Source organism: Monomorium pharaonis, chromosome 2 (genome assembly GCF_013373865.1).
Source record: "Monomorium pharaonis isolate MP-MQ-018 chromosome 2, ASM1337386v2, whole genome shotgun sequence".
Taxonomy (NCBI): domain Eukaryota; kingdom Metazoa; phylum Arthropoda; class Insecta; order Hymenoptera; family Formicidae; genus Monomorium; species Monomorium pharaonis.
Window position 1 is genome coordinate 7,127,426 of NC_050468.1, and position 16,489 is coordinate 7,143,914.

The following is a 16,489-nucleotide window of genomic DNA, read 5'->3' on the forward strand; positions in this document are numbered from 1 at the left end:
TATCTGAAGAAATACGCTCGCCTTTCATCGACTTCAGAGCACTCCGTGGAGTAAGTAAAATATTTAAGAAAATAAAAAAAAATTACGTGCGCGCATACACACATATCGCGTTCTGTACAAATTGAAATTTCACACATTTCCGCTTTTTTACTTAAAATGAATTAAAATATAAGCAATATCTAGCTGTGAGAGACATTTATTTGATCTTAAATCTGTTCTTAAATGTGATGAGTCTTAAAACTGTTCAGTTTTTAATATTAAATAATTTTATATTTATGTAACGTGTTTTATATATATATATATATATATAAATTTTTGCCAATTGAAAGTTTATCTCGAGAAAAATTTTATAATGAAAAATTTTACAAAAAAAGCATGTAGCTTTTTGTAAGCACGCACATGTAGTTTACATATATGTAAGCGTAATGTGATACTGTTCATCTCGCAGAAATCTTTTATACTATATCTCTTGTAATTTTGCCCGAGTTCAACGAGATCTCCTACCCGCACGTCGTTACATAATTTGTCGCCTATGAAAAAAACATGAATCCATGGTAGTAAGTACGAAACGATGCACGTAATCACGGCAACGTTGAGAAATGGTCGAGTAGTAGTAGCATCTGGCGGGCCGGACCGGGCCAGGAAGTGAGAGAGAAGCCTCCTCTGGTTTTCTTGTTGATTTCCTCGTCGTCCTGCGTGAACAAGAATAATGCTCTCGGCCCAGCACCGGACCGGGTACCAGATGCCAGCTCACGAAGATCGATATACGCTGTTGTTATTGCGTCCGGAAACGAGTATCGTTTATCTGTGAAAAAGGGGAAAGAGCGACGAAAGGGCGATAGCAGTTCTTATTCCGAATCTCGAAATTCGCGATTGTCAACGGATTCGGGCTAGCCAAATTATCAATAGTAAAAAACACGCTGCAATAAAAGTACAGAATTTTTACAGTCGTCAATCTTCTAGTTAATTGTAAATACTATTTGCTCGTAACAAATGGAAATTGGTGTGTATGTGGTGTTGAAATATAGCCTGCTGAATTTTGTTTATTAGAAGCGATCGCGAAGCTTTTCGCTCCTTTGGTTTTTCTCTAACGCACGTATTTTATGTTCACAAAGCGTTAACAAATCAAATTATCTTAGTAATCGATATTTACGATTTTTTGCTCGCTATATAATTGATATACAATACGCGAAAAATGTACAGGGTAGGGAACCTAAAACAAAATACTGAAACATGTCGAAAACTGAATCCGCACTAGTTTATGAGATATTTTATACTTTATTTTGGCACATTTTGACATGAAATACAAAATCTCGTAAATTATTTAGTTTTTTTAATATTTTTACTTTTAATAATATTTTTATATCAAAAATAATTAGAGGAATTATATTCTGTTAAAAATCATAAAATATTTAAAAATTATATATTTTAAAGTAATTGTTATATATAGCCAAATTCATGTTTTCAATATTTATTTTCTCAAACCAATTTACAATTTTTGTTTTAAATATTTTGATCTACCTTCAAATTTTTGACATATTTCGGTGTTTTGTTTTAAGGAGAGAAGACCAATCTTATTTATTAAGATTAATTTTGTTTTTAGAGTGTCTTGAATTATTATTCCTTTCAAACTTCTAATGGTCATAAGTTGAGATATTTGTATTGTATATTTTGACAATAAGATCCTTCTCTTATGGAACGGGATAGGTCTCTAGAAGTCGTCTACCGGAATCTCCGGGATTTCGAAATATCCTGATATTCTGCCCGATGTCTCCGCGGAAGAGATTGGTTCAGAGATGGTACGCAGAAGCCAATGTGATTGTACGTGGATACGAAGGGGATTGCGGCAGGTCACGTCGCGCTTCACTTAAAACAAGTAAAGGCCATGGCAAAACCGTAGGACAGAACCAGTAGGTAAACGGATAAACCTAAGCCGAAGGATCTCTGTCCTTCTCCATGATGCGTCTGGCCTATACGTGCTCAACGTTCAGGACATGTCTGCGACGAAAAATAGTCCCTGTATTTCACAGAATATTCTCTATTAGAGTTGTGATATGAGTACAAAAACTTTTAACATAGCGGTTCGCCGACTGTAGGCTGCAAGAAAATTAATGGTTTCTTTTTCCACATCTGTTTCTTATTTTAAGAAATATTCTTTTTCTAAATAATAACGAAGATTTATTAATAAGTCAATTACTGATTTCATAACTAACAATATAAAGATAAATTGGAAAGATAATATAATATCTGATATTATTTTAAAAAGTTATAAAATATTTTTATACATGATCTGAAAATAAAGTTTTCCAAATATAGCGATAAAATAAACGCAGACATTACGTAGCAAATATTGTATTTTACTTTTTCAATAATTTTTTATTACATCAAATCTCTTCATGCAGTTTTAATACACAAAAGAGAAGAATATTCTTGGTTTAAGAATGTGTTTATTCTTAAAATATTAAATACTGAAATAAAATTATATAGCGTTAATAAACAAACTTTCTTATATAAACAATTTTGTAGTCTTATCAAGAAAATATTTTCTTAGTATTCAATAATAATTTTTATGTGTTAAGTCGAAAAAATATTGGATAAAAATAACAATATTTTCAAGAATTAAAACTTTTTAATATTATTATTATTAAAACAATTTTGTATATTGTGTTCCTTAGATAACTATAGCTTTCAAATATTTTGCTGAAATTTAATGTTATACTATATATTTAATCTTCTTTATAAAGAATTTGATTTAATGATTATTAAATACAATACAGGTTTATTAAATTGATATTAACGTTTGATACTGTCTTTTCTGTATACAAATATGTATGAATATGATATAGTGACGAAAAATCATTTTGAAAGAAGAAATATAACATTCTGTTGCGTAAATGTTTTATTGTTGCCGCCAGAAACTTTATTGTCTATGTACATACAAATTTTATTTCTTAAGAAATTTAGAGCTTATAAATTTATTATATTATTATTACGATATATCTTATATTTTGCAAAGGAATGAGTGACTATATGCACGTAGGTGTGTTTGCCACAACATTTGTGTATCTTTCTCAAGTTGGTTTTTCGTGACTGAAAATCACGGACTTCACTTGCATATTCATGTGCCGCAGTGATTGTCTTGGCAAATGAATAATGTTTTGCCATTGGTTTTTATGCGGTTGTGATCAATTAAATAGCTAATACATTTTGGGTAAGTTTGAATCTGAATAAATCTTTAGGATAAATCTTAGGAATCTTTATAGTGATACGATTTAAGAAACTTGATAGATTTTATTTAAAAATTAATATAATCTTTACAGTAATTGTAAATATGCTGTGAATGTAAAATATTTTATAATACTCCTTCTATTAAAAACATATAAAAATTTAATGTAAAACTGCATGATTGTTGTAACCAAAACTATGAAATTAAAAAGATATGATCTGGGCTACGCATTCTGTGACTCACTTATATATACATCTATGCTATAATTGTGCGTAATCTCGCTGAGTCTGACCCCACTCCGAACAAAATAACATGATTTAGCTTATATTAGAATCGCTCCGATTACACTTGTCGTTCAGTTCATATGAAACCATCGCTGATGTAACTGCCTCGACCTGCTGCATGAGATATTTTTTTAACACTGCGATTTTTTAACACCGCGAATCCACATGTACTGAAATATCGTAATTTTTCACAGTGCATTTTGTGACAAACTAGTCACGAGTTTTACTCGAGAACGGTTACGAATAGGAGATACGCAGGTAAGTATACATGCGTTAGTGTTGTTAATCGAAATGCCATTTCCACAAATTCACGGCTAAATTTAATGTCGCTGCGATTGTGAATGCTCATGATTACGCTTTTTACGAGCTTGATATTATTTTCGGCTCGGTAGTTATTAGTGGCATGTCAACCACGAGCTACGTCGTACTTGCAGACAGGCAATTATGGATCGTTGGCTTGGTAAAACCGCAGTCGTTACCGGCGCTGCATCCGGCATCGGCGAAGCAATTACACGTGCTCTTCTGCAAAACGGAGTGAACGTGGCTGCTCTGGATGTCCAGAAAGAAAGATTAGCAAAACTCGATGTGGAATGTAAGCGAGAAGGTTTCCCCGGCACGTTACATACTATATGCTGTGACGTAGCTCGCGAGGAGGAGATTGATGCAGCATTCTCGTACATTGAGGCATTAGGTGGTGTTGATATTATGGTCAATAATGCTGGTGTTGTCGAATATTCACGAGTAATAGGTATGTGACTGATATTTGTGTATTTGTACAGAGTATTACAAATAATTATAATTTTGAAGAATATTTTAATAAATGAATTGTATGTTTATATTATGAGTCTGTAACTCTTTCTGTTAAGAAATATAATATATATTATACATTATATGTTAATATTATCAACTGAATCGATAATAATTTGAAGCTGTAAACTTATATGTTGACGAAATTATTTCGGATAAGGATATAATATAATAATAATATGACAACGAATATTGTAATATATTTAAAAAAAGATGTACAGAAATGCATTAGTAGGGGACTCGTGGCTGTTATCATATTTAATGAGAATACTAAAGGGGAATACTAATCCTGAAGTGAAGCAAATTATCGACATCTTTTAATTAGAAAATTTCTTTGAATTGGGTTCCGAATTTCAAAATCTTTTACATAATTATACTGCGCACAAAAATGAAGAAGGCAACATTCGATTTCATTTCAATAACAAAAAAGTTTTTTAACTTGTTAAAATGACTTGCTTTTGGCTTAGCGAGCTGTCAACTGACAATAATTGCTTAAAACTAAAATTTTATAGCTTATATGTATAAAATAAAATAATTGCCCTTTAACAATAACATGAAAGATTAATGTTGTGCCATTGAAACTAAGATTAAAAGTCTATAAAAAAGGATATTTTTAAAAACAAATTTTTTATTACAAGATATCTTTGAAATGACTCTATAGAATTAAAAATTCTTTTATAGAATTATAGTTTGCACAAAAATAAAGAGAATAAAGTGTGAATTTATGTCAATAACAAAAGAATTTTTTAATACATAAAAATTAAAAAAGATTTTTTCTTATTGATATAAAATTGCGCTTTGCTTTCTTTATTTTTATGTGTACTTTGACTGTGCAAAAGGATTTGGAATTTTGTAAATTTCAAGATATTTTATAATAAAAAATGTCAATGACTCTACATTATCGATTCCGATTAAGTTTGACGGGCACTGGATTCTCGAATTCTTTAAGTACTCTCATTAAATATGATAACAACCACTAGTTCTTTAATGCATTTCTATGCATCTTTTTTAAAAATAAATTATAAAATTTGTTATTATATTATTACTATATTATATCTTTATCTGAAATAATTTTGTAAACATACAAGTTTACAGTTTCAAATTATTGCATTAATAAGGAACTTGTATATTATTATCACATTTAATAAGAGTATTTAAAGAATTTGAGAATCCATTACATGTCTTATTTAAAAATATAATTTTAATTGTAGTGCTATTAAGATTGCTGAAAAATATAACTGCTTCTTACACGAAGGATGTTATCTCGTTGGGAAAAATTCTTATTTTTTATACCGCGTACATCCTGCAAGATTTTTTTAGTAACACTGTTATAATGAAAGACTTTAGTCTTTTCTCCATCTGGTTGGTACAGTAAAAAAAATTCCATAAATTACACTTGCAGAGAGCGACAGGAAGGCATTTGAAAGACTGTTAAATATTAATGTCCTCGCAGTCGCTGTGTGTACCAATAAAGCAGTGCGTTCAATGCGCAAACGAAATGTCGAAGGACATGTTTTCAATATCAACAGGTATTGTTACCTACGATTCGTACGTTAAGGGGGAACGATAGGGTGACGGCAATAAGAAAGGCGATATTTAAGATTTTTTTTACTCACTCATACATTGCAGAAATGTCGGAGTTAGTAGGTTGAAAAGTACATACTTTGAACATAGTTTATGAATCTTTTTTATTAAGAAATATATATTTTAAAGTTTAATTATAGAAGTAGCTGCAACATGCTCCACGGAAGAAGCGCTTTAATTTGTCTAATAATGATTTGAAAATCAATAAGAAAATACTGTTTTAATCTATATTAATATTAATAGTTTCAATTAAACGTATCCGATTAAAAAAAACGAATTATTGTTAAAATGATAGAGACTTTAAAAAAATCAAAAAATTAGTAAAAAAATACATCTTTTCACGGGACAAAAAATAGTAAATATTAATTTTAAAAATTCGTACGCTTAACTGAAAAGAATTTTAAGTAGATTAAGGACGTCTAAACAAAATTGCAATGCGATTTTAATTGGTGGTGAAACCGTGACAACCAATTGAAAAAATGTCACTTCGAAAAAAACGCGTTTAAAGTTTTAATAGTCCTTTTTAATATAGCGCAAGAAATTTTTAGTTTTATTATAATTTATTTCATAATAGAGGTCTTCGATATTCGTAAAAGGCCAATTTACCCTCTGGTTGAAGTCTGAACGATCGAGCGACTGTTTGACCGTTTTTTTTTCTGAGCGTTTCGAGTGACCATTTTTAACCGCGTGTGCGCGAACAGAAAAAGCGCTGTAACTTCGTTATTTGTACGAATTTTATCATAATATTTTAGGACAATATTCTAAAAGGTGCATATTTTTCAACTATGTAAAAAAAACTATTTTTGGAAAGTATCCACCTGTTGTTCCCCTTAATAATGACTACATAAGTCGCTACAAGTTTTTAGAATAAATAAATTTCTGTGAAACAAACTTTATTTAAGTTCTCCATATTATATAAGAAAAATTACGGGAAATCTTTTTACAAAGTTTATGGTAATATATTATTTACAGTGCAATATTCGTTAATATTAATTTTTTATATTCAGCGTTCTGAGCCACTATATACCATTCAATTTTGCGAATTGTAATCTGTATCCTGCCAGTAAGCATGGATCTATTGCTTTGACTCACACAGTACGACAAGAATTAGCGGAAGTTAAGGCTTCTATTCGAATTACCGTAAGTTATGATCATATTTAAAAGTTTTATTCTTAATTGTTATTCTATATTTCAATGTTATGTAAATGACAACAGTTTATTAATCTTTCTGGGACCGGAAGCTTAATTTTAGGTTTTTGGCGATTTAAATCAATTTTATTGTAATTATGGACATAACAGTATTAAAATTAAAAAAAAAAGATTATCTATCTCGAAACTTTGAGATCTGCTGATGCACCGGCAATATGCCCTGATTGCGACATATCTTTTTGCATTATATCATGTTTCGAAATTTACCACACAAAGCAAACATATTAAATTTACTGAAAACATTATTTATTTAGTTAAAATTACTTATTTTATTGGTATTCATTATCCATTATAATATGTGCATTTATTTCAAAATAAATCGAAGTTACTTTGTACATTGACATTTTACTGCTTTATATCTTACAAAGTGTGACATATTATGTTTTTATACATATTTTTTAACACAATTTTATTGTAAATGACGTTAAACAATTATTTTAACAATAAACAATGACATAAAGTTTAAATACAACAAAAAATAACCACTAAATTTTTTCCATGATTGGTAGCCTTTTTGCATTGGAGCGGTGTTATCTTTTTCATAGTTCAATTCACTCACAAGGACAAAAATTTTCTAGCACTAAAACTAAAAAAATTGTCCAAAAAAAGGACCGGTCCTCTAAAGGTTAATAAGAAATGTACATTATTATGTATAATTCTGCAATATTGATATGTTATTCTATGATAAGAGAATAAAAGTTGCAGACAAAACATGTTTTACAAGTAATAATTTATTTTATGATAAAAATATTTTCATACATGTTATGAAATATAACTCATACATATGAATGTAAGATATAAAGTTTATAATATTTTTTTAAATTCAAAATACAGGTTTCATTCTACCATTGCAGTTAATTATTACGAATTCTTACTCGTCCAATCTTTTTAGAGCATTAGTCCTGGTATTGTGAAAACAAATATAGCTGCACATTCAGAGACAATGAACGAGCTTTTCGAAAAAGTGCCAACTCTTAATCCCAAAGACATAGCGGATGCGCTCATTTATGCTCTTGGAACGCGACCGGAAGTTCAGGTTCAAATGATCGTTAACGTACTTTCTCCCTCATAAATATAAGAAAATTGTTATACGCGTCACTTAATTGCAGATTACAGAGCTTACCATCCAGCATACCGGCGAGATTCCGTGAAGAATATCATCAGTAAGATCCTGGTCTTTTAATGCAACAACTTCACAAGAAACAACTTTACTTTAATAATAAAGTAAGAAACTCGGAGGAGTTTAACTAAGCTTTCATGTTGCTTTGCATTTTTTATGTGAATATAAAATTTTTATGTCTAAGTTATTCTTTCTTTCTAATACTGATTACATTTCACTCAATAGTTTTAATATGTATAATTTTCTTTAACGTACGTCTAATTAAAGCTAAATAACGCGTGCGCGCGCGATAAAGATAAACAATGTAATAAAATCTGAGGCAAAAATTTTTATCGCGTTTTTGTCGTAGATACCTACATTTGTTTCATAAAAGTGCACGAAAAATGACATCGCAAAGATATTTTTTTGTGCATTCTACACGCAAGAGTGTATACTCGAAATATATGGCCACTATGCTATCAGGAGACAAATATCGGCAATCGTATCTCGCTGCGTTTATTTCGCGCGATGCCTTATCCTTGTCTGTATCGTTCTAAAAAGATATACTCGAAATTCCGATTTGTGATCAATTCCGCTTATCGCGTAGCAACGTTATCGGCACATATATTTGCGTGTAATCGTTGCATTCAAATTTCGACGAAGTGACTGCTACACTAGTGGTTACATCCTGCTTCGCGCATGACAAATATAGTGGTGTCATTTGGCATTTATATGATCGAAATGCGCATTTCCTATACACAAACGCGCGTCCCCTCATATCTACTAGTCTATCTGTGTGAAAGCTTCTAAACACGAACTTCCGACAATAGCGGCTCACACTGTACCGAGCTTGACTGTCAGCTAGGGAGGCATTTGAGTGCGAGCGATAGTTAAGGTGTCAAACAAGTTCCGTCGTGCTTCGAGCAGTTCGAGGGAATCGCGTCGCATTATCAGGGAAATCGATTTTCCCGGCATGCATCGAATGTCGGGTCCTGTCAAAATCTAAGTGTACCTACGCCTCGTATTCTAATTCTGCGATTAGATCTCGTTTCTCGCAACGTATAGTGAGATTGTATACCTATTCAATTCATCGCTTTGAAGGCTGCATAATGCACATGATATAATGCAGTCAGGATATTTTTTCTTTTATATAGAAATAAAATACAATATTATATTAGGAAGATTGGAAAATATGGTATGTCTAAATATATTATGTAAACATATTATGCAGTTTTTGTTGATAAAATTTATTATTTATTTAATAATATAATCGCTATTATATTTTTTATGTTAATTGTTTACTTACTTAATTTTTTGTATCTTTTCTTGAAAAAGCTGATTGGCTTTGAATCGAAAAATGTGGATAAAGTTGTACGAATTTTATTTGGTTTTTCTTCATAAAAAGTGCTCCAATAATCGAAAAAGATAGTTCAACGAATATGATGGATGAAAGAGTATCCTAATTTTCATTTTTTATTACGTTTATTTTATTATATGCGATCGAGCTTTATGTCATGTTACAAAATCAAAGCCAGTTAACTTTTATAAGAAAGGAATCATTAAGAAATAAGTGCATGTTTATCATAAAAAAGAATGGCGATCATATTATTAAATGAATAATAAGTTATGATCAAATCTATATACTAATTACATTATTTATAAAATTATTATTTTTCTCTCTATAATACTTATATAGCTACATAGATATATGATAATTTATATGTATAGTTATATATGTATGGTTATTCCTTTTAAACACTTATCAGGAAATACATTGTAGGCACTTTAAGTTATGATAGTCGCGCGCTATTACTTTATTTGCTACGGTACAATTAATAATGCGAAGACATGCAAAGAATCCGTTGCTTTTATTCCTCACTTTTAGATGCTCTTAGCTGTTACATTAAGGAAAGGCGAGGGTTTATAAGAAGCAAGATGTAAAGAGCGTGGAAGAGCAGCAGAATGATGATCGATAAAGACGTACTCGGTGCTTCATGGGGCTGTCCGTACGGACGGGAGAGAGAAAGAGAGAGCCGGCATTTAGGAATTTATATTAAAATATGTAAATCTATCGGCGCGGGCATATTTGAAAACAGATAAATTATGCCGGCCGTGTATTGCGTTCTCGTGGTAAAATATCGACAGTGCAGCGGTGCGGGGTGGGATTGAAGCTAACGGACAGAAGCGGAGTTCCTCGCATAACAGCACGTTCTGTCGGCCAGTAGAAATGCGATTTATGACGATTATTGTGTAACGATTATAAATTATCTCTTTATTTACGCGGGACGGCAGCAGAGTTCGCGTTCCCATTGTTTTTCAATGTCTTTCGCGTCTTCCTCAAATAACAACACCTGATGCTTCCAAATTCTGTCGCTTCGTTTAGCCCGTTTACATTGCGTGGCGACGAGTTTATCTCGCAGATTAGCATTGTCAAACAAACTTGTCTGACAAAATGCAAATGAGAAATTAAGTACTTCAAATGAAGCCGATATGTTCTAATCAGTGCAAGTTTTTAAAACATTTGGCTACTGTATGTAAAACTTAATAAACTTATACATATATTGGAATTAATAACAATTTGATTTGCAAAAATTTATTGCACGTTGGCCGCTTTATTTCCTTTAAAATTAAAACTAATCGTGTAAATGCCTCACTTTACTACAACCACCAAATGTTGAGGAACAAACATCCCGATTTAACTTCCTTAAATGCGCTCGTAACTGTTTCCGACAGGGAACAACTCACCTTCTCTTCCCTACTGACTCGTACGCTAACAGTTGTTTTGACCGTGTTTCTCTAGTTCTCGCATTCAAATTAGTCTCAGAGTCTATCTTCGGTAAATTTAAACAATTGATGAATACAGTTAACTCTATGAGAATGCTGTACATATCACTTTTTGACTTTTTTTCCGCTTCAGATCCGAAAAATAGCTTTTTATTGCATCGATCGTCGAATTTGTGTCTTCTTTTCAATTATTATATGTTTTAGAAATAAACGAAATAGATTGAAATATGAATACAATGAGAGTTATACATATTAAATGCATAATTATATATATATAGTTTTATATACGTTTTTTTTAAATGTGAAAAATACAGAAAAATTGAAATAATTTTAATTTTAATACTTTTTTGAGGAAAAAAAAAGATAACTGTTTGCGTATGCAAATAGAAGAAATAAATTTTCTCCGAAATTGAGGCGCAACGTGCTGCGACTGCGAATTAGAAAAACGATTTCGGCGCGTCAAAAGTTTCGCGGCGTTTCGACTTATGTCATTAAAGCGAATATGCGAAGCGGTGAGCGAAACATGGCAGTTGAATACAGCGACGACGAGGAATCAGCCGGGTCGCTAAGGGTTCGCGAGGTGGGTTCGGGGTGGTTAGATAGGTTCGTTAGCGGAACACTGGCAGTGCAAACATGCCCGCTTAAACCGGCTGCGTACGTGCGCCGATGCGGTGTCAGATTTGAAGTGGTTCGCGGTGACGGCGTGCACGTGACGCGTTGGAACGAAACGCGAACTGCGCGCCTTCGTCGAGGGAGAGAACGACCATTCGGTATTGGCCTATGCCATGGTACCGTACGTTGGGCTGAATATCGAGCGAGCTTGTCTGTTGACTTATTAAAAGCCAACTGAAATTGGAGCGAAGGCGGAAAATTCGATTTTCGGGATTTTGGCCGATTTCCACGTTCATCGAAGTGGTGCGGTGACCTCAATTATTCTGCCACGAATGAAAGCTATTTTCCCGGAGCAACTATATTGCGCGGTTTTTTAGCGCATCCGAACATGCTCCTGATAGACATAGGTGATGGAAAAATTTCTGCGTCACTGTTACAAAATTATCGTGCAAGAAAGAAAATAAGAAGCCGCAATTAATAGAGTAAATTGTTCCTTTTTTTAATGACTTAAAGAATGTAATATGTATTATTCAAAACATTATTGTTATAATTATTAGAAAATTTATAATAATATAATTAAAGATTAAAAATAAATTCATAGCTCTTTAACGAGTCTAATGCATAATTATTCTTTGATTATCACGAGACTCAACCATAATTTTCTTATTTATTTATTTTTTTTAATAATGTATTTAGCAAATATCAAAGTAATTGTGCTTTCTCGATTATTCTGTAGCATTTGAAAAGCTCAATTAATAACATATATCGTTGTGATAACGTATATAGTAATAGCGTATTTAGTTACACAAGAAAGATTAAATTAAGGACGTTGTGCTCATGTTTTCTCCTCTTAATCATCTTTTTCTACCAAGAACACTTTCTTTTATGCACGAGCTAACGTATACACAATATGGCACAATATGCAGTAGCTAGAACGTCGCAGCTGCAGTAGCTAGAAGAGCTCGTATTCTTGTTCGGCGACCGGGTTAGTATATGTAACCTAAACCGTGCACACATTATCTCGCGCTCCGACATCTTCTAGAGTCTACGCTTCTTCCTTACCGTTGCCGTCGTCACTGTCGCACTCCTTCTCGCTTAATCTCGCAGTTGCGAATCTGCGAAGCGGGGTTGTTGCGGAATAGTTCCCTCGCTCGTCTGGAGGATGAATTTAATCGTGCCCGCGCGATACTCATCCAATTCGACATGATTCTCGCGACGGGCGATACCGAAGAAGCGAAGAACGTGATATGGCGATTGGTACAATGCGGAATAATAAGTCGACAAAGGACGAAGGATAGCCCAGTGGGAGAGGGCAACTCGTGCAGTAGGGCCTTGATTTTCCACCCTGCGTTACAAGGGGCGTATCTCGCAAAATGAATATTACGCGTCTGTCTTGTGCGCGGTGGTCTTGTCGAGGTGCGCGGGAATCTTTCGCCTCCGTTATAAATCCACTTGTTCCATCCGTCCGCATCTCGGCGACATTCATGAGGGAAAAAGATGCGCATAATGTTATCAACGCATTCCCGACATGGCCGTGCATAGTTTAATCCACTGCGACGCTGATCCCCGCGGTACAGGATGAATTCCGTCTCCTCGCCGTAGCGGTTGCGAGTAATATTGGACGAGGCTAAAACGAGAACTCTGAAGGATCATTTGAATAATGTAGATAAGTTTACTTCGCTTGGAAAATACAGAAACAAGAAAGATTGCGATTTCTCCCAGCCAGAGAAAACATGCGCGCGCGCGCCATGGTTTTAGTCCGTTAAGAAAATACTGTCTATCGCGGAAACGCAATCTGGCGAAATATTAAATCGAGAGGATTTGCTTCGCGGAACGCGTTGTTTTAAATTAAAATAGCAAATATGTAACAAACGTCTGTATTACTAAAAATACATCTTAATTCTACATTCCTGCTCTGGCTGTGAAAAACAATGTACAACTTTACGTAAGAGATTACAGTTTAATGCTATTTGGAGAGGCCCAAATTACATATGCGACAATAAAAGTGAAGTCCTGAATGTGCAATTGAAGTACACACCGGAAAAGAACCATTAATGATGATGATACGTTGTGTCGCCTATTATTCTGATGCATTTGTCTGTTATGTGTCTTGAGTGAAGTATCACTGGTTAAGCGGATGGTCGCTCTTTTGAAATCAATGAATAAACCGGCAACGTTAAACATGCATTAGAGAGCGTCAAATCTATTGAGCGCAATGCATTTGCAACACGGATTGTGGAAATTGGTATTATCCATTTCATTCGGAAATAACATGGGCGGAAGAGAGAAATTCTATTATTGGTTAGCAAGCACTAGAGGTTTATGTACTTCGCTTTATGCGATGACGAAGATTATACGAATTAATTTGACTTTACAAAATACGAATACACGACTGAAATAATTCATCCACGCGGACGCGTATAATTTAAATCTGACGATAATCTCTGAGGATTATCCGAGAATTTTCTATCGTGTAAATAAATGGTCGTGGTTCTCGAAATGGTGAAAATACTAACAATCACGAACGCGACATGTTTGCTAAATAATAGTTTGGAATTGAAGAACGGGCTGTTCACCCATCGTGACATCGATGGCTGTGCGAGTTGACAGTATGTGTACTAGGGTCATAAATAAATGGAACCATTGTAGTATTTGTATTATACTAGTTGGAAAATTCTGTTTTCTTCTCTCTCTCTCTCTCTCTCTCTCTCTCTCTCTCTCTCTCTCTTTCTTTTTCTCTCTATATTTCTTAATTTTTTAATATTATGTTATTTTAATTATTATGGTTTGCAATTTTACAAATACCTATATCTTTATTGCAATAAACTATTGCGGATTGATTTAAGAATATGATATTGTATTTTTTTTTCCTACTAATATCTAAATAGCATTTATTTAATGTAAGATTTGAAATAAAAGAATTTATGAAGAGTTTACTTTCTCTTTCGTGCAAAGAAGGTAAAAGAATTTATTAATAATATTAATTTTTTTTTAATTATTAATTATTTTACCAATGAAAAAATGACATTAAGGTTCTCAATATGTTATAATAAAAAAATGTTTCATAATCAAAAAATTACTATTTATTTTTTTTAACTTTGAAAAACAGATATGTAAGTTTTTTTTTAAGAATAAGACACTTTTTAAAAGAAATACTAGGAATTACTTTATTATTTTATTATTTTTGTTTTTCATTATTTCATATTATTATATTTATTGTTGAAGTATTCGCTTATATGTTTGAAAACAAAAGGAGTAGATGATACCTATTAAACCATTCGGTACGCGCGTAAGAAAGGCTATGTTAGCTATGTAATAATCAGTTTACTGTTGGAACTTGTACATTACTGAATATATAAGAAATATAACTCTAAAATTCCCATCCGCAATTGAATAGGAACAAAAGCGAACCCTCGTAATTCCACGTATGATATCTTCTCGTTGGTGGCGGTAAAGCTCCATCAATGTATAAACGAAGAGGGTTATTACTGTCAGGCTATCGTTATTGTCGCAAACGACTCGTCGTGTGGTTCTCGCTTACTTCATATTCAGCCGTTCGCGTAGGTGGACGACAAGGAGATGACACCGTTAACGACACCGTACGAGCATCTTCTCCATAGGGTGCGCTTAACTCCAGCACTCTCTGTCGTCAGAATCGTTGTTACGACGAGAAGCATCCGTACGTAATGACGCCGGTCGTGATTTAAACGATATATCAAGCCGCCGGTTCCGCGACGCGTGTGTCGAGGCATTATCGTCGTCATTACGGCCATTATCGCGGAACGATAGCATTCATCCCGCTCCTTCCCACGTTTTCACGTGTTCACTCGTCATCAGGGCTCGACTTAGTCATGAAAATCAAATTATACTGGGCGCTTTATTAGATAGACTTGAAATAAACAATATCTGTCTATTCTACTTAATACTTATCACGATTCATCATAGGAAATGATCTCGCATGTTTTCGATCCATTTAAATTTTATTATCCTATCGTTGTTGAATTATCTAATCTTTACCTAATTATAAAATTCGTCACGTACATATTTTTCTGACAAGAAGAATAAAAAATATTTAATTTGATAATTTGAGAATGTTGAAGTTTGATAGGCGTGAGCATTCTGCTTTATCGTAAGATAATTTTTAAATTGCAGAATCAATATTATCTATATTGAATAATAGTGAGTAATACACAGATTTCAGTGTTATCTTTACAATTTTATCAATTAGTACTATATCAATGTACTATCTTTCAATGATAATACTGATTCCGATTAATATGAAAGTATTCCGCGTTTAATTGGAATCATTAAGAGACTCGATGTTTCTCAATAATTGTTTACTGTCTCTTAATGATTCCAATGAACAATGCGTTATGCGTGAAACGAAACGCAGCTTAGGTTATATTATAAATGTATCTCATTTCATTGAACAGATCGACTGATATCAATATTGTGTTGTATGAATCTCTTCGTTTTTTTTATGACAAAGATGGTATAATTTATGATAATATTAATTTACATTAAATATTTTAAAAATTAATTTAAACAAAATATAATTTCCTAAAAATTGTAAAAATGAGTTTTGTTTAATTTATCGTATTTTTGTCAATTTTTAAAGAAATTAAAAAAAACAAAACAAAAAGTTTAGGAAAGGTAAAAGATAGATCTAGAACCGGGATAAAATAAACTTTGGGTATCGTTTAAAAAGTATAATTATTTAGACAGATAAAAGTTGGAAAAATGATAGCTTAAAAAGGAAAAAATGAATAAAGACACAATCAATCTTTTATTTTGCTATAAAATTGTAAAAAATATTAATTTTTTAAATACAGAATTAACACATTATGAAAGTAAAAAAATTATTAAAATATTTTTATGTTTCCA

The 16,489-nt window shown here is 32.6% G+C and overlaps 3 protein-coding genes across 6 annotated transcripts in view; 2 read left to right on the forward strand and 1 right to left on the reverse strand.

Moving 5' to 3' along the window:
* The window catches only part of LOC105840746, a 171,261-nt gene that overhangs the window by 40,827 nt on the left and 113,945 nt on the right, over positions 1 to 16,489 (forward strand). The gene's annotated exons all lie outside the window — the stretch shown is intronic.
* On the forward strand, positions 3,561 to 10,776 carry LOC105830613 (farnesol dehydrogenase). 3 transcript variants are annotated; one of them, XR_004962063.1, is made up of 7 exons: positions 3,561 to 3,768; positions 3,945 to 4,258; positions 5,720 to 5,846; positions 6,909 to 7,041; positions 8,003 to 8,146; positions 8,220 to 9,404; positions 10,095 to 10,776. XR_004962063.1 is itself a non-coding variant. In XM_012670034.3 (6 exons), the coding sequence occupies exons 2-6, from the start codon at positions 3,955 to 3,957 to the stop codon at positions 8,259 to 8,261; spliced, it is 750 nt and encodes a 249-aa protein (XP_012525488.1). In that variant the 5' UTR covers positions 3,561 to 3,768; positions 3,903 to 3,954; the 3' UTR covers positions 8,262 to 10,776. The 3 variants fall into 3 exon arrangements, 2 of the variants coding, with proteins under 2 accessions (XP_012525488.1, XP_012525487.1); XM_012670034.3 differs by having other exon boundaries at positions 3,903 to 4,258; positions 8,220 to 10,776; XM_012670033.3 differs by having other exon boundaries at positions 8,220 to 10,776.
* LOC105830612 lies at positions 11,341 to 16,354 on the reverse strand. 2 transcript variants are annotated; one of them, XR_001138583.3, is made up of 2 exons: positions 15,147 to 16,354; positions 11,341 to 13,232 (listed from the first exon to the last, which is right to left on the reverse strand). XR_001138583.3 is itself a non-coding variant. In XM_012670032.3 (2 exons), the coding sequence occupies exons 1-2, from the start codon at positions 15,149 to 15,151 to the stop codon at positions 12,679 to 12,681; spliced, it is 573 nt and encodes a 190-aa protein (XP_012525486.1). In that variant the 5' UTR covers positions 15,152 to 16,354; the 3' UTR covers positions 11,341 to 12,678. The 2 variants fall into 2 exon arrangements, 1 of the variants encoding a protein (XP_012525486.1); XM_012670032.3 differs by having other exon boundaries at positions 11,341 to 13,246.

What these genes read in the sequence shown, in the direction of transcription:
- LOC105830613 (XM_012670034.3), top strand. Translation starts at nt 3,955, where the DNA reads ATGGATCGTTGGCTTGGTAAAACCGCAGTCGTTACCGGCGCTGCATCC. An exon ending in CGAATATTCACGAGTAATAG is followed by an intron (nt 4,259 to 5,719) that starts GTATGTGACTGA and finishes TTACACTTGCAG; the next exon opens with AGAGCGACAGGAAGGCATTT. An exon ending in CATGTTTTCAATATCAACAG is followed by an intron (nt 5,847 to 6,908) that starts GTATTGTTACCT and finishes TTTTATATTCAG; the next exon opens with CGTTCTGAGCCACTATATAC.